This window comes from Necator americanus, chromosome II (genome assembly GCF_031761385.1).
Source record: "Necator americanus strain Aroian chromosome II, whole genome shotgun sequence".
In the NCBI taxonomy this organism is placed as follows: Eukaryota; Metazoa; Nematoda; class Chromadorea; order Rhabditida; family Ancylostomatidae; genus Necator; species Necator americanus.
Genome location: NC_087372.1, coordinates 28,971,737 through 28,993,796, shown reverse-complemented (window position 1 = coordinate 28,993,796; position 22,060 = coordinate 28,971,737). Strand labels below are relative to the sequence as shown.

The 22,060-nt window shown below is 41.1% G+C and overlaps 3 protein-coding genes across 5 annotated transcripts; all 3 read left to right on the top strand.

Moving 5' to 3' along the window:
• Positions 1–647: 647 nt before the first annotated feature.
• RB195_019822 (uncharacterized protein) lies at positions 648–8,246 on the top strand (the record flags this gene model as incomplete). Its single annotated transcript, XM_064187850.1, has 15 exons — positions 648–1,043; positions 1,106–1,192; positions 2,235–2,330; positions 2,417–2,533; positions 3,319–3,374; positions 3,650–3,737; positions 5,288–5,387; positions 5,523–5,612; positions 5,722–5,873; positions 5,966–6,025; positions 6,103–6,213; positions 6,304–6,387; positions 7,393–7,479; positions 7,654–7,812; positions 8,148–8,246. The coding sequence occupies 15 exons, from the start codon at positions 648–650 to the stop codon at positions 8,244–8,246; spliced, it is 1,782 nt and encodes a 593-aa protein (XP_064043731.1).
• A 13-nt stretch (positions 8,247–8,259) lies between these two features.
• On the top strand, positions 8,260–17,051 carry RB195_019821 (uncharacterized protein; the record flags this gene model as incomplete). Of its 2 annotated transcripts, XM_064187849.1 has the most annotated exons (16): positions 8,260–8,283; positions 10,422–10,555; positions 10,610–10,744; positions 10,827–10,970; positions 11,535–11,615; positions 12,788–12,899; positions 12,993–13,191; positions 13,736–13,932; positions 14,661–14,783; positions 14,881–14,987; positions 15,738–15,877; positions 15,931–16,028; positions 16,263–16,388; positions 16,455–16,600; positions 16,788–16,901; positions 16,961–17,051. In XM_064187849.1, 16 exons carry the CDS (start codon positions 8,260–8,262, stop codon positions 17,049–17,051), a joined length of 1,971 nt encoding a protein of 656 aa, XP_064043730.1. The 2 variants fall into 2 exon arrangements, with proteins under 2 accessions (XP_064043730.1, XP_013308006.2); XM_013452552.2 differs by lacking the exon at positions 8,260–8,283 and having other exon boundaries at positions 10,398–10,555.
• A 95-nt stretch (positions 17,052–17,146) lies between these two features.
• Positions 17,147–20,864, top strand: RB195_019820 (uncharacterized protein; the record flags this gene model as incomplete). Of its 2 annotated transcripts, none has more annotated exons than XM_064187847.1 (6): positions 17,147–17,419; positions 17,517–17,636; positions 19,700–19,800; positions 19,867–20,006; positions 20,589–20,696; positions 20,758–20,864. In XM_064187847.1, the coding sequence occupies 6 exons, from the start codon at positions 17,147–17,149 to the stop codon at positions 20,862–20,864; spliced, it is 849 nt and encodes a 282-aa protein (XP_064043728.1). The 2 variants fall into 2 exon arrangements, with proteins under 2 accessions (XP_064043728.1, XP_064043729.1); XM_064187848.1 differs by having other exon boundaries at positions 17,357–17,419.
• Between the last annotated feature and the right edge of the window lie 1,196 nt (positions 20,865–22,060).

Below are 22,060 nucleotides of genomic sequence, written 5' to 3'. Positions count from 1 at the left end.
ATAATAGCAGTAAGAGAAATCGATCCATGGTTCACATTACGAGTTGTGTCCTACGCAACCGATCGTTGTAACTGTTCACAAGCATCATTCTTTACTGTAATGAAAGTTTTGTGAGGATGATGTGTGTGTTTAAGAACAAATTAAATTCCGAATTTGCCGAAGTAGATGGTCTTACTTGTGATAGGCTCTGAAGGGTTGGCTTATCACTTTTCAGCCTCAATGAACCTGTAAGGTTACGTCAGCAAAAAAAAAATAACGAAAAATCGTTACAAAATAAGTGTATAAGGGCATGTCGTTGAAATGTTATGATAAGCTATTTTACGCTCTGTACTTTGTATTCTTCTATTGTTCGCTGAAAAGCTTATTGGTTTTACTCTCATAGGCTGGTGAGGAGACCTCATCGATCTTCGACTGCTCGCTCTTGGATGTGCCAAGTGTGCAAGGGTGGAGCATTCTAACGTACTTCACAGGAACAAACGCAGTTTCTCACGCCGTATTTCAGAACGATAAGGGTGAATTGAACGGAGTCACTCTCATACTCGTAATCTGCACCCCGAACTCCCTATTGTCCCGCACAGCCCCCAACATCGTCATTTTCGTAATACCCTGCCCGTAAATCATCTCAACTACTCCGTAAATGCTTGTCAATGGCTGAAGACTTGCGATCGAGCAGCTTTCGAGAAAATAGGGCAAACACTTCTGCCGCTATGAGAAGTGAGCAAGTGGATGGTCTTTTCGACCCGAGATGCGCCAGAACCATGGAGCCGATATTTCCAATGAAGGAAGCGGATTGGTCTCAGTATGTCAGTACAACAAACAATGAAAGAGATAGAGGGATTCCTCATGATCGTATTCACGGATATGGATTTGCGTCGAACGCCTCCAATTCTGAAAATGAGCAAGTACCTCAACGGTACAGAGAAGCAAGTGATTCAGAATGGGATTCTTGTGATGTTCGTAAGGATTCGTGCGTCTTAGGATCTGGAAGGATGGGAAGTGGCAGCAATTTCTCGCGTCATGCGCGACAAACTCTCTTTTGTGATGTAAGTTGTTTCGTTGCTTTATTTTAATAGTGTTTGTGGTGCGCTACATCGAAGTTTTAAAGAATAGAGCTCCTGAAACCGCCTACGAACCTGGGACATCTACCGAAGACCAAACCTCCCAAGATCACTTGTATCAAAACCGTGGCCAAGTGGGTCTGATGTCTGATTCAACGTTTGTTGTAATTATTATGTAGGGCGTCTGTATGTGTTCGAAGCTAATTTGGTACAAATACCGGGAAAATTATCTCAACTTTGATATTTTAGGTTGAACAAAAATTGTAGTGGTATTGTGATGTTATTTGTCCATTTGTGTATATGTATTTTGTGGATTGGAACGTTGCTCAAGGGTGACGGGTGCCTGCAGTTGTTTGGACGAAGTAGCAGAACACCGAATGTCCACCAGTCCGATTGTTTATAATGACTGCATAAAAAAGAACCTCTACATGGCTAATCTGTTATAGTGTAATTAACCTCTATATTTATGGATAACGTGTTTCAAGACATAGATGATAAACCCGTGTAAACAAGGGTTACTAGAAAATATTCATACTATTTCTTTTCATAGTCTCATCATGAACTGAAGCTAAGTGCACCAAGCGGCTGAGCTCGAAGCAGCTTGGTGGAGGAGAATCGTTATAGTCGAAGGAGAACCCTCGCTCCACTCATCGCTCATCCCATCTGCAGTCACCTTTGTTGCTTCACTCAGAATAAAAATCATGTATTTATATTTATTCTCTTGTATTTCTCATACAATCATTTAACAACCCTAATTTGAGGCATGTCACGTTCAGTTAAAAAGTACGTGGAGAGCTGTTAGAAGATTTTACCAGGAGACAGCTCGTAGAATTGGAAGAAAAATTCGTTATAGCCAACTTAAACTGAATCCAGAAACCAACCGAATAACAATTCTTCCTCTCTAGTTATTGAAGAGTCAGACTCCTTTTTGGAGAGATAGGTGCAGTAGCACCTAATCCTGTTCGACCCATATTCACTTGTACGTTTCGCTTGTGCTTCCGTGGTTATTCGGTTTGCTCGATCGGGCGCCAGTGATAATTCAACTTGTTTTCATCGCGCGCAATGGTTGCCCGCACACAAAAAGACATCGTGTTTTTCTTCAAAGAATTTGCAGAGAAGTCTGACCATCCTGTTGGCAGCCTTCCTTTAGTGCGCTTGATACCCTGAATTTTTCAGAGCAGCAATCAACGTAATGGTGTGGAAGCGAAACCTAACGGAATTTTCTCCACAGATGAACGGCGCTCAAAGACTTCACGACACTCAAACAGAAGAGTAAGAATTTTATTTTGAGGATATCTGTCATTCTCGAAGTGGACTTTGAGAAATGGTTAATTGAACGTGTGTTCTTCATTTTGCAGAACTCAGCTGCTGAAAAGATTATGGAAAGACCTTCTAGATTACGCCGGCAGAACTTAAGCAGAACAGATTTTGAGATGATTTGCACTGTTGTATTCGATTCGGATGCTGAAGGAGAAGTACGTCGAACTGGTGATTTGCAGAATGGGGATTGAAAAATACATTTTCCGTAACTTGGTCCTCGAGTATTTGTGCACTCTACAAATTAAACAGGATAACATTCAATGTTTGTTATTGTACCATATTCATTTAAAGTTTCGGCCCTATCTCAGCCAAACCACGTGCTAGCTTGCATTTTTCACACATGAGGCAGTGGAAAGGCGAACGTTTTGCGAAGAATTAGAAAAAAAAATTCCAGAATAATAATTTGTGGGAACAGGAAGTTCAAAGGATACACACATTTGTCATTTGCTCAGCGTATTGATTCACTTATTCGTATTTTATGGGTATTTTAATTCTTCCATAGTTTTCCTGCGACCTGATGGCAGGAGAGGGTTATAGTGAAAATACGAGTTACTTTCCATAGACCACCATTTTGTGTGGACAGTAGTACTACATACAAAAAATTAATTAGTCGTATGTTTTTCATCAACAGTGACGAGTCTACTGATTTACATATAGTGTCTGTGGGCGTTATGCCATGTAAGATCAAATTAGCGGCGCCTTTCACGGAGAGACTACATTCGATCATTTTCACTTATGAAGAACTAAAGTTTTTGCTCAAGCATTACACAGTACTGGCTGGTAAAATTAGATATTATTCTACTGTCAGTTTTTGATGCACTTTTTTTTGGTAAAAATGACATTCAACATTTTTCTCAGATGGTCTTGGATAAGTATGGTTCTGTTTTTTGAGTACATCTACCAGGAAGTTTTGGATGGTTTTCTAATGCTAATATTTTAGACTGGTGACTGTGAAAATGGTACAGGCACTTCGAAAGATGGTCCATGCATCTCTGAGTAAGTAGTCTTTTCTATCTGTAGTCGAATCTAAACGACGCGAAGCTCGGTTCAGTTGAGTAAACGGCTCCGCTCCATGTGCTGGGGAGGAATGGTTAGGATCGGGAGGACCTTGACTAGGACCACTCATTGCTGCAGTTCGCAAAGGTCCCACCTAAATCCTATCCACCACCGCGCCGCTTCTTGCGCGGTTGCTTATGCAGCAGCGCCGAGCTTCAGTATCGTTTTGACCCGACTGTTATTTCATTTTTACCCCTATTGGTAGTTATTTCTAGTCCCGAGGAGAATTACGTCCAGATTCGTCCCACTTCTATAGCTTCCTTATCTATCGACAAATTTGTCAACGAGAATCGCGAAGATATGGTCTGTTTGATTTGAGTTACTTCTTAAAGTGTTCTTTATACGTTCTGCTTAAATATATTAACCTATCACACAAACCTAAAGTCAGGTTTCGCGCTGAATTCCTGTTAAGGTGAATTCACCTTAACAGGAATTCATCGTAAGAAGTTGTGGAAATTGAGCGGAATTCCTTTGAATATATGCAAGAAGTTCCAAGTTCTGTTCCAGGTTGCTCGAAACATCTCAAATAATCGGATTTTTTTTTTAGTATTTTTTGAACGCAAAGATTTCTTGCTCTGTATCTCTTTTCAATACTATCCAACATCGTAAAGCGGTTGCAAAAAGACAAAGTAATAATGGTCGGATCAAGAAGTGAAGATATTTGGAGGTATCTGCTTCTTTGAGCAAGTACCACTTCCGATTGTATTTTCTTTTTACTGCCACTGATCATTATTTGACAGCTGAATGAAGCAATGCGCATGAGCAAGTTGTATGGAGTTTTGTTTCATCCAACTGAAGAGTCTTGTTCGAGTGTTTCCATTTTCAGCAGTTAATTGATTAAGAATTGCTTGCTTTTGGAGTACCATTTCTTGCATGTCGAGGGCTTAATATTTTGTTGTTTTTTTTTGACCAGCCTGAACGTCCGGCTAAAGCCGGACTTCAGACTTTTTGTTTTTGGTGTTCGCTTCGCTCTCCTTCACGATCTCTAAGAAATAACAGTAGCGACATTTTTTTTTGTAAAATTAGAATTGTTTTTTTCTATCAACGCTTTCTTCAATTTTTTACCTGAAAATTTAAGCATAAATGAAAGATTAAGCCGTATCAAAGCCAACATACATGCTTGCAGATCTTTGGACAATTGAGAAGAGGTAGAGTGCTCGCCTATCAGGTGCATGTCGATGGGTCGGCACCTCACGGATGTAGAGTTTTGCATCATTATGGAGTATTTTCGGAAACACAACACACACACACACACACACACACACACACACACACACACACACACACACACACACACACACACACACACACACACACACACACACACACACACACACACACACACACACACACACACACACACACACACACACACACACACACACACACACACACACGGACTAAGCGCGTTATTATATAGCATGATAGACACCTGAACAGTATTCTTAAATAATGTATTGATTCAAGGCTATTCAAAGACTTGTTTTCAGATATGCTTTAATAATGTACGATTGATGCCTTCGGATTCATAGTCTTGTTCAAAATTCGGGACCGCAATCTTTTTTTCAAAGCCTTGTTCAAAATTAACTGGCAACCTGTCGCGCAGATCTGCTCATGTAGTCGGGTCAAAAGACATTGCGTTCTGGTGTATGGAAGCGCTAAGGCGGTTTAAAGCCGAGGTGGGATCAGCGCGAACTACAGCGATGAGTGGTGCTATCAAGAGTCTATCTCAATCCTAACCGCTAGGTTCCATCGCACCTTTTCAAGCGCCGCCGCTTACGCAACTGCACCAAACTGTGTCTTCATCTTTTGACCATACTATATTTTATTTAAAGTTATATGATCCTTTCCAGCTATTTGATCGGATACCACGTGTTGGGGAAAAGGATTATGTCGACTCACTTCTACACAAAAATGTTAAAAAGTTTCTCTCTCAAAATCGTTTGTCATCAGGTACGGTTTTTACCTTATTCTTACATTTTGTATTCTTTCTAAATGACATGTTTGATGACGGATAACTCACACCCACAAACTGCTTGTCGAAGTAGTAAATTAATGTGCTTCGGCCCTTAAAGTGTATGCTTCTAGGTGCTCTCTCTGTCGTTGTGGACTTGTTCGAATTTCCTCCTCAGCTTACCGCAAGACTTGCAACCCGTTTATTGAGACCAGTCATTATTGGTGTGTTTTTTGTATCTTTTTTCTGCTGTAGAGAGACTGGTTGATTGCAAATTTTTAAAGCGGATGCTCTTGTCCTTTTTTTCACTGAGGTATTAATGAACGTTCCTAGATGGTGGTGCTGTTGCTAGTTGCTTCGATAAAGAGTACTCCGTGCACTGGGGTAAAACTGATCCGACAGTGTTGGTGTGGGCTTCCTGCAAAGTACTTCCTATGAAACCTATCTGCCTCACTGTAGCGATGTTCTTACTACGTGGTCACAAGGCAGGTTTACAAGCATAAGAATACATTCACTTTTTTCGGTTTTTGAGGGTCCTTACACGTGATTGAAATCTTACGAAATTTGTTTCTTTAAGGTTACTGTATTGCTGCCAAGATATTACCGCGACGCCGCTGTCGGCGGAGTAAGAAACAAGGTCATTCCAACGGATTTCGTCACTCTTGTAATCTCTTTCGATTTAGTTCCTATTGGACAACACTTCTTTTCGTTTAGGTTGATGATGTCGAAGCGCTTAAAATCTTGCAGAATCTTCAAATAGTCAAGTTTGTGGAGCCTAATGGAGTGTGTAGCGTGATGGATGCAATCAGGAAGGAGGTTGACAAGGTGAGATTTTCCCATCGACTAAAAAAGTGATTGTTGCTACACTCTTACCTTATCAGTCCTCACTGCAGCAAATTATCAAACTTTCTTTAGGTTGACGCATTACTTATAAGTTCAGGAAGCTTTGATGTAAGGGAAGAGTGGCTCAAAAAACCGATGCTTCCATTTTCGCAGAATGTGGGTTTTAGCGTTTTTGATTTTTTTTTTACTTTGTGCCTCATTAATTCATCATAGACTCTCATTGTTACCTGTCGCAAGCAATTGAAGTTTCGACAAATTCCTTTCATTCAAAACTTCAAGGAAAGCAACAAAGTGGGCTTAAGAGTTCATTAGGCAGGTGATAGTGAGCAACTTGCCTGATGTCAATTTTTTGTGCATCCTTCATCAGTGATTTAAAATCGATTGCTATAGATCTTTTGACGTAATCTAAGTATAGCTACGTCTGAGCCTGCGCTATTTTATATGTGCACGACTATGCCCAAACTACAGTTGGCGTCACAAGTCAACTGGTGAGCCCGTCAAGTGCGCAGTGTGTATAGCATAATCACTCCTTTACTTGACATACACCCTCTCTTCTTTCTGCGTTGCTTCATTCGAACGTACATCGCAACCACTTAGGTTGAAGACATTTGATGCTGTTTTTACACATGCATTTCGCTTATTCCATAGGGTGAACATGTGGAAAAATGGGTTTCGTTGAAAATTTTGAGACTTGCAATAGACATTCATCCATCAACTGCTCGCGCTGGTTATACATGTTATAGAGTTCTATTATTAATACGACTCTCACAGGAAATCTTGCATCATTCTAACCATAGAAATTGTTTTTTATAGTAGTTGATTGGACGTTTTGCTTCATGTAGTGCCCATTAAAATTCAGCTGTCACCTTTCCAATAGTAGAACAGCAGAGCATTGCGATTTCCCCACTAATGTTCCAATTTACAGTGAGAACCAAGAACTCCCCGATGAAGGAGAGGACTGTTTTTGGTAATAATTCCTCAGTTCCCCCCCCCCCCCCAAAAAAAAAAAAAAAAAGAAAAAGAAAAAAGCTTCTATTCCTCCAATATAGGGATATTTGCATATATCGACGCTATTAAAAATAGCGCTCCTTTATAGTTTCTTTAATTCATGCAAAAGGTACAGATGCTTGTCAAAAGGTGTAAATGTTTGTTCCATTCCAGCAACAACAACAAACTTTGCCTTCCGCTTTCACCAAAGCATCCAAGCGAATGTTAACACCTACGTTCTATGGTAGAAACCGTGACATGGTATGAAAAGGAGATTTTTGTTTGTTCAATTAGGGAGAGGATCCATAGTTTCTAGATAAAAAGATTCTGGAAAAACGTCATTTCACTGTTTTATTTAAGGTTAATATCGATTTTTTTTTTACGTGTTGTGTATGTGTGTTATTAATATGTTGAGATCTTTTGACTGAATTTTAGACAATGTCTTTCGGCTTCCACACCAAGGAAGGTGGTACGTGGCGAATTGTTGCGGAGGAGCAAATGTGTTACTATGAACCGCACATGGATTCTGGTTCCAATATCGACGATGAAGGAAGGTTATGCCAGCAGTTACTGTTCGAAGATCAGGTTCATCTGGTAAGTTTGAAAGTTTTTTAGTTGGCGATTTTCCTCTTTTTGTAATGGAACTTTCATTCCAATTTTGTACCTTTCATATATGATGAGGTAAATTACATACATACATAAATTACAGGTACATAAATTTCCTAACTCCTCAAGAGGGTCTTGCTAGTTATCCACTTAGTGCTGGACCATGTTTAAATCTGTTCCACTGAACGTCTTCCTAATTCATATACTTTTTGCGCAGTAGGGTTGAGTCTATATTTGATTTAACTTGGTCTGGTATACTTTGTGGTTGTTGATTCCTGCATACTTCCTTTTATTTGAACTTTTCTATTGGATTTTTGTTTCAGCTTGTAGCACTCAAAGATCTATTCGAGTGGCCTGCTCTTTATCGTCGTGGTATATCTGCTGTTCTCCGCCTTGATCACCTTGCAACATCAACCCACTAGTGTGAGGTGCAAGATGAAGACGTGGCTGCATGATGAGGTAGAAGGAACCCGAGATTAACAACGTTTTGTTAGGGCGAGTACGCACATTAGAAGCGAGCCGGCGAGATTCTTTGTTGGTTGGAAGTTGTAGGAGTTGATAAGCTATAAAAGCTGTAGAAGGATGCGTTAAAGGCAGCAGATCACGAAATTGGCGTGGTAAAGAAAGTCTACGGAAAATGTACAGTTGGATTTTAGATAACGGAAACAAGCGAGGGTCATCTTCTTCTAGTCATCCTGAATAAAGGCTTGGGAACCACTTTAACCACTCAACAGCCTATTAGTTGGTTTTACTTGAATACGCTACCGAAAAGACCTCATTGATCTTCGATCACTCTCAGTTGCATGCGGTGCGTGCACAAGAGTCGTGTGCTGCAACTAGGGAGGAAGCAAAGAACGCCGTCTTCCACGCCGTTTTTTTTTACGAGGGTTAGGGGAAGATGAGAGGAGCAGCACTTCCATAATCTATCGCAAGAACTCGAGGCTTTCGCCATGGTTTCTGCGCCACGTCAAAATCGTGATACAGTGTCTTTAAAACAACCCAGTACTCTTAGATGTCATCGATTGTTTGACCCTCTTCGACTTTTTCGCGCTTCAAACTCTTCCAGTCTCTTGTCCTCTTCCCGTTCCTTCCTTTTCTCCTTATTTCGTGACTCTCGTCCTTCTTTTATTCTCTATAATTGTTTATTGAATGTTCATTTCACTCTTCTTGGTGATAAACATTTTCATCATTTGATAAATGAATGCAACTAAATCTGTGTGGCCCACATTTACTGTTTGCAAGCAATTTGAATCATAGGTGCGATAGGGAGGATCCGGACCCTCCTCAGGTGAAGGGGGTCATGCTCATTGGATGAATGCAGCTCAAGTGATGAGCCTTGCCAACTATCCAAAAGTGAAGGGGTCCTTTCTCTAACCTTATAAAAGTGAAAGGGTCCCTCCGCCAACCCCTCCCCCTCCAGAAGTCAAGGGGTCAGAGCAGCGGCTCCGACTATCGCATATGTGGTTTGAATACTGCTTTCATCTAGTCCTTCTCTTTTGCATCGGACTTAGGGGTGCAGGAGCAGAGAGTGGCCTGTCCACAATCTATCGTCTGTATTTTTTTTTGCTGTATTTGAAGATAAATGCTGTAACCATCGCTTCCGTCTGTCTAGAAAATGGTATTAAAAAGCCTTCGGTCTCTAACCTCTAATCTAACTCTTACATTATCCTAACGGCGTTGCTAGCGGTTCGACAAATAAGATCTTCAAATGGGTTTGAATGGAAAAGTACGAAGATCCCCCAGAAGTGATGCTTAATATGCACGTTGGTTATTCACGGTGTGAACTAGCGCTGGCCAACTAACATTGCTAAGGAGTCTTTATCATCATACAGTTGTATTATTCCACGATAATCTTCCAGCAACTGTCCTGCTAAAGCCGGCGCTAATATTCTGAGAAGCTGCGGAGAGGAGTCACAAGCTTGCCCTGTAGATTCCCTCTACAGCTTTGTCTTAATACAAGAGAGACTATATGAACAAAATTACATGGGAACTAGAAGCACTTTTTTAATTGTTAGGTGTGATGTTTGAAATTATGTGAAATTCAGTGCAATAACAAAAGTCAGCGAAATGAGCCTTCAGCGGACAGGTGTAGAGGTCACCTCAGCCAGTGACCGTTCCCTTCCGTCTCTCGCAGACGATAGGTATAGAGAGATGCGTTCGTGCGCGGCAAACTCGAGCATTTGAATTATCGAGACTCAGTGAAGTATCAAGGAATTTGTTAGTTAAGACAAGGATCATTTCATCCCTGCGGTTTTTAACTGAAATTTTTGGACTAGAATAGATCTCACATTCGGGTTGGAAATATTTTCTATGCACGCTCTCTTGGAAGTCAAGTGGTTTTGGTTGCATGGTTACTCTCGCACATCGCCATATCTTTTTTTTTACTAAGACTGAATTGATATGGGAGATTGCGCATGTGCATGATTTGACTAATTGCTGGAAATTTCTGTGAGAGCAATGTTTTCCCTTTTTTCTTATCCAAAAGTCTTATTTACATGAATTCAGAAGTCCTTTCAAGGCTTTGAGGCCAAACTAACCGAAATTGCAGTCAAGAAGAGGTTTTACGCTTGCAGATGGTTTTATGCGATGTTTCTCAGGGCAGTCCATCAAATTGCATTTACTGTTACTCCTTACAATGTAACATTCGAGTTGAGTCAACATCAAACGTACGAAGGCAAGGTGCCGTAACATCCAAGGCAGCTATTCTCACAATTGGTAGAAATCTGTCCCGGTATGATTCACTGGCTTCATTCACTTGGTAGGAGTGTTGGTTTTTCATTATCAGGCAGATTGTACTTCAAGTGGAACTGGGTTCCGTCTCCGGAGGTCGACCAGCGGTTGCCTCTTACAGTCTGGACTCTTGTGTCATACATCAGAGAAATGTTGCACAAGGAAGAGCATCTATCGAAATCCCAGAAAGGTACCATTGTTTAATTCTGCTGAGATAAGACTCACGATGCTTCTGGCTTGTTACGTAGTCATTTCGTACGTTCTTTGTTTAGGAAACTTGTTGTGCAGGTGTCGAACTGTGCCCCACGGAAGCTGAATGTGTTTCTAAAGACGCTCCAGGCCAAGCTTGATATTATGTCATCACGAAGTACACAAACAACCTTGAAAAAATGTCACACTCCAGTCACCATATCTAGGTTTGTTGTCGAATTTTCACATTTACTCTTAAGTGATTTGGTATCTCTTTATTGAAAATACATCTTTTCTTGCCTGCCTCAAAGGTAAAATATTCTCACAACTTACATTGAAGATTACGACTGCATCTTTGACAAACTACAGTCGGCTTAAAGCGACATAAAATGAAATGATGCGAAAGGTCCTCGATGAAAGCATGCACTATTTGCTCTACTTTTTTTGTATAATATTGCACGAGTATGATGCTACTAGGGCGCCTCTAAGAGTATGCTAGTCGTGGTCAATCATACTAAACTAGGGACAAGAATTAAATGACTACAAATTGATGTAAAAACTAGAGGGCGAAGAAAGTGGGTCTAAAGAACTTCTCGCATAGTGTGACGAGGATTCTGCGCACGCGTTCCAAAGATGCATACATCATCGCGGGTCAATACGACTGTATGTCCACCGTGTGTAGAGTTGTGATTCCGATGCTCTGATCTCTACTATAGGCCTTTGAGAAGCCAATTAGGAACATTTTTTGCTGCCTATAGAAATGCTTATTTGAATTGCGATTTTTTTTTCAGAAAGAGGCATCTTCATGATCTTCCAAGCCTACACACCGTTCTCAGTCCGTTAAGCGTTGACGAAATCCGTCAAGTTAGGAGGTTCGTGTCTAACCATAAATAGTTTTTAATTTTACCACCATGTGTGTACAAACACATCCCAAACATCTGCGGGTGGTATTCCTTAACGCAGAGAGGGGGGGGGGGGGGGGCGGGGGGAGCAATCACTATAAGGCGGAATTCGAAGATAGTCGCTCAAGTGAACTATGGAAACGGTATTGTCGCAGGTGTAGGGCTCAGAAATTAATAAAGAACGGAAATCAAGCAGTGGGTAGCGCTCCGTATGCGATCAAAAGATAGCTCTAGCGTATTTCTCGTGACCCTGAATTTTGCTGAGAGGATGATTTTGTCCGCACTTTGCAGGCACAGTATCTTTTTTAAAATCGGATGAGATTCCTCCACAAAATCAGTGTTGCGTGTTGCACTCGAAATCGCTTGGAATATCGCTCAGCTCTGCATCCTTTTTGCAGCTAGTGATGGTCCCACCGAGAGCGCAACCGCTTACACAATTGCACGTATTTCACGTCGTTTTGACCCAATAGTCATAGATGCCAGCGCAGGGTTGTGTTGGAGTGGATACTATCGTTGCGTGTTGGACTTTAGGGCGTAGTCTCGGTCATAGAAGGTGTGTTAAGGCGAAGGAAGAGAGCGAGTTTCAGTAGACTGCAGTAGCGATCCCGACGAGCGCAGCTGCCGGAGATAGATGGAGATGTAAGATAGCCGATGTATATATATATAGTGGCTCAGTTAACGTTTGTTGCATTGAATACAAAAGAAAGGCAAGTGAGTTTCCTTTATAACTAAATGTTATGAAACGCTAACCACCGTAGCTACACACGTCAACTATGAATGTTGTTGTGCGAGAGATCAGTGACTGCTGACCGGAACCCTTCCTTCTGGCATAATTTTACACAGTTTGTCGCTGAGGACCGGTGAAGTAAATAAAGTCGTATGTTGTACATAGTTCCATATTCGCTGCTGCAAGGTGTGTGCATGCAGTCGGTTCAAAACGACTTGTTGTGTATTGAAATCGCATGTTTGCACTCGTGTTCGACCCCTACTAGCTACAATCGGACGGCGGAGCTCAAGTTTCCACAGCGCCACTTCAAGCGCTACCGCTTATAGACTTGCACCACAAGTCAGCTCATTTTGAACCCACTCTACTTCCATGCTTAGCTACCGAATTCCTTCACAATCTCGAAGATTTTTTGAAGATTACGCGGTGTCGCCGATTCACCCGTGTGTGGCTCTCCGAAAGCAGCTAAGTTACGGCTTCAAAACACTTCTTCTACCACGCCTAAGATTTCTAGAAAATCCTTGTCAAAGGTTGGTGTTTTCTATTTCGTTTCAACTTTTCTTATGTTCTTGGGAAAGTCCATGCGGTTCCGATATTCAACACTGAATTCTTCTATTCTTTAGGATCCTGCTAAGGAAAATCTTAATGGGAGAAGTGGAAGTATACTGCTGTCTGATGAGCAGCGTGCTGTCGTTCGTTCTGTTTTACAATCCCGCGAAAATGTCTTTTTCACCGGTAGTGCTGGAACGGGGAAATCAGTTGTGCTACGACGAATTATCGAAATGCTTCCTGCAGCAACCACGTTTGTAACTGCTGCTACCGGTGAGTCTTGGTTGACACAGAAAGGCAACGAGATGAGAGTGAAATGGCAAAGTTAGGTCTAGCGGAGGTCATACCACCGAGACTGTTTAGAAACTAGGTGAAGAGCTGGAAGTGCAGTCATGCAATCATTTTTTATTGTTTATTTTTTTTAATTCATGTGGAAAAGCTATGGTTTAAGTGAGCAGAGATCAAAAGAGGATTTTGAATCCCAGTCTGTGATTGCTCAGCATATGATATTTACGCTGTATGTGGATGAAAATCTTATTTCCTTCTCTCTATTCGCTTTTCTCTATTAGAACTAGAAATGTCGAGTTGCTCCGTCCGTTGTTGCGTTTCCTTCCAGTCGTTATTATCTGTTGAGTTGAATAAATTCACGACAGTGAAGCACTTCATAACAACATCGATAGTCATTCCCAGAGTTTGTCTTTAGTTTTGAGAAATTAAAGACGCTTGGAAAAACTTATCCGTGTTATCGGAATACTTCAGAGTCCCGTTTTGCATTATTAGTCAAAATCTATTGCCCTGCTCAGCATTGTTCGTTCAGGAGTTGCTGCTTGTCAACTGGGTGGTGTCACGCTGCACGGCTTTGCTGGTATCGGTGTTGGTCGAGGCACGCGCGAGCAATCCTTGGTTCATGTTTTGGCGAAGGATCCAGTTATCAAGCAATGGAAGCTGTGCACACATCTTATCATTGATGAAATTTCCATGATTGATGCTGACTACTTCACTAACATTGAATACGTAAGTTTCCAGGTTTGGAACAGCGGTATTCCAATGTTTTGAGCAAGCACAGCAGTTACAATGCCTCAAAGTATGATGTCCTTTCATTCAACGCGTGTATAGCGCAGTCGGTAATATGTTAGGCTGTGGCTGCACAATCAATCGATGGTTCGAAACTGCACCAGTGCAAACCAACCTTTTCATCCTTGCATTGTCGATAAATTGGTACCAGAATTGCATTGTAAGGCTGCGTGCGCATGTTCATAATCTTCAAACGATTCTGAGTTGAACGCACAGGCAGATCCCCGCAGAAGGTGATCAACGCCGTGGACGTTATCTCTTGTCCTTTTTAGCTTCTACTTAAACATAACGTAGCATTTCGAGGGTTCCCGATGAGCGTTGTAGTTGCCCGGAGCAATATGGAGCACTATAACTGTAGGCGGCTGTTTAGAAAATATTAGTGTATAATGTATAACGCTATATAATGCAGGTAATGAAGACATTTGGAAAGTGTTTGGTTTTAATTATGTCATCATTGATCCTAGCTCTACGATTATTCTTTGGCACTTTCGATTTCATACTAGTAGGCCCACCACAAAGTAAAAAAAAAGTTTTTACTTTACGGTAGTTTATGCTTATGTTTTTCGTTTAAGAATAAACAAAATTAGTAAAATCGGTAAGGCTCATACAGTACTCTTTAGTTTCTTTGCAATCTTCCCTTTGGATTGATCGTTGTATTAATTTTGTAGGTGGCAAGACATATTCGGGGAGATGACCGACCCTTCGGTGGTATACAACTCATTGTAACAGGCGATTTTCTCCAATTACCACCTGTGTGCAGCAAAAGTGACTCTGTGAAATTTTGTTTTGAGGTAAATCAGGCCAAAATTGGTCTAGATTATATGGTTTTTAATGATGTCATGGTGTTTCCTAGTGACATTGAAAGCTAGTAGTTGTTGTATTGTTCAGTGTGAAGCATGGAATCGATGTATTCAAAGGACTATACTATTGGAACATATACGTCGTCAAGATGACTCTCGTTTCATAGATGTCTTGCAAGAGATTCGCGTTGGAAGGTTACTTTTTTCAATCATATGGACAACTTTCGAGGGTTTCCATGGAAAATAAATAGAGAGTGACCATAAATAGAGACTCTGCCCCATATGCCAGGGGAAGTAAAATTGGGTGGACCGGACACGTGATGTGTTCTGAAGACAGTCACTGGAGCAAAGCTGTGAGCGACTGGATGCCACGCGATATCAGACGCACATGCAGTGCAGGAAGACCGCCGAATCGATGGTTGGACCACCTCACAAAGTCATTAAAAGAAGGAAGTGGTGCACTTTGAGTCCTTCGTGAGAAGAGAAGTCACTGAATAACCTTTACGCGCGATCGGGACAAATGGAAGTGTTGCTGATGCCAGATCGAGCAAGGCGGCGAGCAGCGGTAGCAGAGGCGAAACAGGTGAAGTGCTTGACTAGAAGAAATCTGAGTTTTGAGTAGCGAGTATGGAATTTATTTCATTTCAGAGAGGTTGATAACAATCTATCATCAATATTTCTGTTGATTTTGTTTATACTTGTAATAGTAAATAGCCTAGGATGTAGAAAGTATAGTTTTATGGAGAAAGTACGAATAACTCAAGTTTTCCAGCTACCTTTTCAACTTTATCTACTTGATTAAGCCGGAGGCACGTATGCAAATCTAGCGCTTTCGCTGCATAACACATTTCTTTTGTTCTTTTGTCCGAGCACTGACTCAATGAGCTTCGGGCTTACGGTCGAGACAAGTGTACGTGGATATGTTTGAATTATAAGGGTTTTAAGGTGTGGAGCTGAAGTGTGCAAGGCGCTTGACGAAACAAAGAGAAATAGTTTCCTAACAGCAGGCATAGTTCCAACGCGACTCTGTACTCATACAGCAGACGCTATGGCCGTGAACAATCGTTGCCTCGAAGAACTTGAAGGTGGTTATTTCGAAAATAGGTGCATGGATGCTAACAGAACTTATGTATTACAGGTCCATCTAGAATATTTGAAGCTGAAGATAGTCAGTTCATTCCCGAATCGATCCAATGCATGATCTCAAAAAAACTGGTACTGAAGGTTTCTACACAGGTAAACAGGCACGACTTAAAGCACACCAGTATCATAATATCAATGCTTGTGTTTTACTATGTTCTTCAGCAATACCCTATTGAGGGGAATCTCACTGAAAAACTTTAATCAAACTCGTTTTCGTTCTTCGCAGAATTTCAAAATTCTTTGGCACAAAATTTGCTTGTTGACTCTTAAAATTCCACAGTTTTTTTTTTGCCTAGCTACTTCATTTACTGCTTATGATCGCCTTAGGTGATGCTCACAAAGAACATTGATCTCATGCGTGGCCTCTCGAATGGGTCTCGAGGTGTTGTGACGCGATTTTCAAAGGCAGGATTTCCTATTGTCAAGTTTTCTGCGGCTGAAGAAGAAGTAGAAGTACGATCTCAATTGCAAAGAGTTTGAGTGCTGCTCAAAAATATTTAAATAAATCACTTCCTGAAGATGCATCCTATACGGTTTGCTGTACGCATTCCTGGGCAGGATGAACCAGCATGTCGAAGACAGTTGCCCTTACAACTGGCATGGGCTATTTCAATTCACAAATCGCAAGGACTAACTTTAGATGCTGTTGAAGTGAGCTTGGAAAGGTATGTAGAGTTTTTAAAGTGTTCACTTACTGTTATCCTGTCTATTAATGTGTGCTTGTTATATAATAATCTGCTTTCGCTGCGCTCTTATATATTGACCCAAAATGTATGAACTGGTTTTCCTCTGGAGATTGTAATTGAACCCTTTGTACAAGTATTTTAGAAGACTGTTTTTTCTTTTGTTTAGGGTATTTTCTGAGGGTCAGTCTTACGTTGCCTTATCCAGAGCGCGAAGTTTGTCGTCACTTCGTGTTATTGCTTTCGATCCAAGCGTGATACGGGCAAACAAAAATGTTGTAAGGTCAGTTTCTTCGAGTCCATAGTTTTCATTATCATGCTAAAAGATTGCTTATATTCTAGTTATTACGAGTCGATCAAGAAGAACAAGACTGAAGAAGAAGACGATAATTTCGTTCTTCGGAAACGTTCACGCTTGTCCTCCGAGTTTTGATACATTCGCATACTTTGTATTAAGCAGTTTTTCTCAGAGTTGGTAAACTCAGTCTTCTTGTATTATTCGTGTTATGCATCCAATCTACTGAATGAATGGTCTCTTCTGCTCAGTGTACATTGTTGCTGCTGCTCTTGGATCCAGTGAAATATATCACTCTAACCTCAGTCCATCAATTTGCTTTTAAGAGCCGACTTCATTCTACGGTTTCTTTTCAAAATCTACAGTCATTGGAGAAACTGGTGATTTCAGATCTATCGTCGCCATCCAGGATGCACAACAGGGAGTTTATGTGTGTTAATTGTATGCAGCCGTCTTCATCACTGTATCAGATTTATTCTGAAGGTGTCATTCGGCTATCGGATTGTGTATGTTTTTATAGACTGTTTTCGTAGCTTTTTAGTGACAGAAGGTTCTGATAGAACGGGAGATTTCCTTCCAGAATAATTAAGCATATCGTTGCAGAAAAGTTGCGGTGCGGTTGTTGATAAATACGTTGAGTACGACACCATGTTGGTTATCATAGACCTAATAATCCATAACATCTCGGCATATCGTCATCTGATATACAATATGAAGATACAGGTGTGCAACAACTTTCTAGAATAATACAATATGAAGATACAGATAAGCTGAAGGAGAAGGAACTGTGACGCAGCAAACGACCAATGCTGAAGACATTTGATATAGTAGTATCAAAACGAAATGAAGGACGGTGCAGTTACGTAAGCGGCTGCGCTCGAAGAGGTGCGGTGGAGCGTGGCGGTTAGGATCGAGAGGGGACGCTTGCTAGCACCATTATTCGCTGTAGTTCTCGATTGTCCGACCTTGATTCCATCTGTTTTTTGCACTCATGTTCTTCATGTCGTTTTGATCCTACTATAAGAAGCATGTATCAATATAAGGAGCGTCCAGCGACTTCACACTTGGAATTCGTCATCTACGTTCATCGTACTAACTAATGTTTTCAAAGGAAAGTAGAAGAAACAAGTCATTTTCATTACTCGTCAGTACGATGTAATAGAGACAAACTATATCCAGGATGAAGATAACAAGTATAGTACATACTATCTATTGAGTATCTATTGCTGATTTTTTTTTCGTAAAAAAAGCAGAAATCGAGAAGAAATACATCATAATATTGCTTCAAAAGTAAAAAAGGAAGTCAAAGATGTGCAGAAAAGAAAGTCCTAATACGTATATTCGGATTCTTTTTCCTTTCTCGTCAGTTTTTGATTGAGAATTTCTAATGTCAAGAACGAATAATATCTGAGGTAATAGTACTGGTTATTAGTGGATTTTGTTCAGTATCTCATTCAGGAACTTCAGCACAAATATTCAGGGTGTACAGGTATATACTACTTGATAACGTAGAAAAAAACATTTCAAATGAAAGCTCTAATTCTCACGGTACTCTCTACTGTGTTCTAGCTATAATTAGGCATTTTCCTGTCCATAATTGTCGTTGGACTTCAGTTTTCGTTTCTACGAGGAAAAGAGGCAATGCTAAACTCGTAATATTTTAGTCACTATGTTACCAATCGAAAAGTTTTGATGAAAATCGCTGACCTGAAAGCGGTGACTGCATTTAAGAACGAAGTATGTCTGTTTATACCTTTGACAATCGTAGCAACACACAGAATTCGCTGGCTACAGCATTTCTCATTTCTGCACTTTAGCCATGTAGAAGTCTTTGAATTTGTGCCATGCTGGATCTACCCGCGAACTAACTGCATTTACGGCGTTGTTGCGGCTTTTTCTGCTGATTAAACCCAGCATACCACGAAATTGACACGGTGAAGGAATCCGGGGGAAAAACTAGAGTTGAACTACCCTGGATCCTGCAATCTACAACCGCAACTCATCTCTTCCTGACCGTCGTATGTAAACGGCATGGAAAGTGACGTTTTTTTTTAAGAGACGATTTCAGTTACAATGCGGCACCTATCGAAGTACGATCGGTGGGAGATCAGTAATGTCTTCTCACCACCCTACTCAGGTGAAACCATTACAGTACGTTGCCGAGGGGACAGGAACCTGCGCATAGAGGAGCGTTCTAACGTATCTTGTAACAATCAAAGCTGTTCTTACGCCGTTGTTTACGGCGATAAGGGAGAGATGAGCGCAACCACCCCGGATCCCCAATCTACATCCCCTACTCTAGCCTTTTCCGCGGATGTCTTTACCACGTCAGATTCGTGGCTGCCTTTAAACTGCCTTTAAACTGATGGTCCTGGGAGAGATTAATTCTCAAATTCGGACAACTATTCCGTTTGGTGCTGCTTCAAGATGGAAAAAGTTCTTTTTTTAACGCAGAATCTTTAAAGGCGGAACAGTGGTCAGTTGCGCATGTAGTTCCTATTAAAAGTGCAGTTTCAGTTTAAAGTAGAACCATTCGGTGCTGCCTCTTTTTACTTCGTTTCCTCGCTAACAAAGTTCACTGAAGTCGTTTTCAGCCTGTCTCTTGATTTTTCTTAAAGAAAATTGCGTCGTGAATAGTACTTATCCTGATCAATGTTGAAAACAATCCCATGCAGCTTGCGTTTCTAACTTATAATTGATTTATTTGTGACTGCAAAACAAAATTTACGAGCGCTGGATCACAAATTAACAGTAGTGATCCATTTCTATGTTACTCACTTTTCCAGAACCAATTGCGAGTGGCAGTAATTTTTCTTTTCTGTGACGCCTACGATAAGTGGATCTCAGGAAGAGCTGGTGTTTATAATATATACGATTTGGAATGGATGTGAGCATACGTACTTTCTTGTTCTAAAGGGGATCATTGTACTATATCAGTCAGTTTTTTTTTCAGATTTTATAAAAGCCTACTACAAAGCACATTAGAAATGTGTACATATGTTGCTGTTATAATATTCTGCGAAATTTTGGTTCATTCCTTTTGTTTGGACCGTATTGAATTAATAAGTCGAGGTACTATCATTGGCTACTATGGTGAGTAACATGCTAGAACATTGCGGCAAAGAAATCCCAATAAATGATATGAGAACCGTAACATTGACCCGGAAAAAGTGGATATCGTTTAGTGGCGTGTCAAGGATTAGTATCAGTGAAAATCGTATAGAGGTTTCTTGTATTCTTTTCTGTTTTGAGGAAAATTTCTGCCACTGCCAGTAGTACATTCAGCCACTGTCGAACGCTATTAACCGTGTCGAGACGTGCGCGCGGCACAGACAGGCAAACTATAGATTATCCCGGGTTATTCAAAATTATAAAAAAGAAATTTCTAAAGTGGATTTTCTTCTTTTTTTACACTTGCAAATTTTAAAAATTACTAAGAAAAGGTAGGAACAACCAGAACATAAGGGAGATCCTTGAGGAGCCATCGACGTCGTAGTCGTATCGATCGATTGCTGGATTCAGAGGGACGACAATCGTGCCAAAGACGTAACGCATTAGGTTGATTTGATGCGCTCGGTGGTTATTGTATGTACAATGCCTTCAGGACGTGCTATCTGCTTGTTCGTAATAGCTGAAAGGTTTTTTTTTCTCCTGTGTTATTTTACTGAACTTCAGGCAATGTGGCTGTAGTATTATCTATAATCTTCCGACTAAGCAAAGAATTCTCTTATCGCTCTGTTACGCAACTCTTTATTTTCGTTTCTCACATTCAGGTGCAGCGAAGTGAGTTGTTGCGAGTATTTCGGATGCTAGAGCACAGTCAATAATAGTACTACTCTTTCAGCATTATTTCCGGATTTGTCGCTCGTCACAAACTGTGTCGTTGTTGCTATTGGTGTCGCCTTGTCAATGTTGTCAGGATTGCTTTGTCGGAGTTTCCTAGAGTACTGAACTGCAGCACAGCGCAAGTATTTCATTTTTTACCTCTGTACTGAGCAGATAACGTTTCCAACCCGGTTGGTGCGATGTGACCACTTGGTTGAATAAAGTCTGCGAAAAAGAAAACGCGTTGCAGGCGGTGTGATGGAGACAGCGGTTGGAATCTAGAAGGGACCATCGCGAGCTGCAGCGAGCAGTGGTGCTTGCAGTGGTCTCTTCTCGATTCTAACCTCTATGCTCCACCGCACCGCCTCGAGCGCAGCCGCTTACGCAACTGCACCGTGGTTCACGTCGTTTTGACCCTACTATACGTTTTAGATTTTTGCGGGTTATATTCATTTATTATGAGGTGTTTGTAGATTGATATGGAAGAAATAAAGTTGTATAAATAATTTGTGTATAGTGAAGGTGTTTCTCTGGTGCTCAGTCTGAGGAATAATGCGTGTCACAACCATGTTTTTAGCGCTGTGTTCGTGGCACATGGTTGATTGGGTGTTCCTCTTTCTGTCCCTCTTGTTTTTGTCCTCCCTGCACCTTTATTATCAGCAGTCAATTAAGGACAGCATAACACGAAACTAAGGATGTTGGGATATCAGTGGCCAAGTATATTGTATGGACTTGTAGATTACGGATTTGAGCGAGGCTCTGCTCAATTCTCCCTCATCGTCCTAAAAAATGGCGTGGGGAACGGCGTTTGTCCCTACGAGGTACGTGAGAACGCGCTATCTCTGCGTACGCGCCGCTTCCACGAGCGAGCGGTAGAAGATCAATGGACTCTCCTCGCCAGCCTTTTCAAATTAAACCAGTGAGTAGGCTGCTGAGGGGACCGAAGAAGGGTCTAAGTATAAGTGAGTGCATTCTAACGTAACCTGTAAGAACAAACGCTTTTCCTACGCCATATTTCAAGAGGATCAGTTAAATAGAGCGCGGCTATGCTCATTTTGGTAATCTATGCTCCAAATCCCCAAATGGTACACTAACTAGTTTCGTGATACGCTGCCCTAAAATAATTTGCTGCCTTGGAACTTGTTGAGCTTAATTATTGTCGTGTCAACAGCTCACGTGGGCGCCAGGAACGCCAAGTTTTATGTTCAGCATGAAACAAAAAATAGTATTATTTCGTTATAATCGTCTTCATTATCAGTTCTCTTTTGAAGATAAAATTGAAGGCATCACCCCACGAATCTGAGGTGGTACGGATTTCAGGT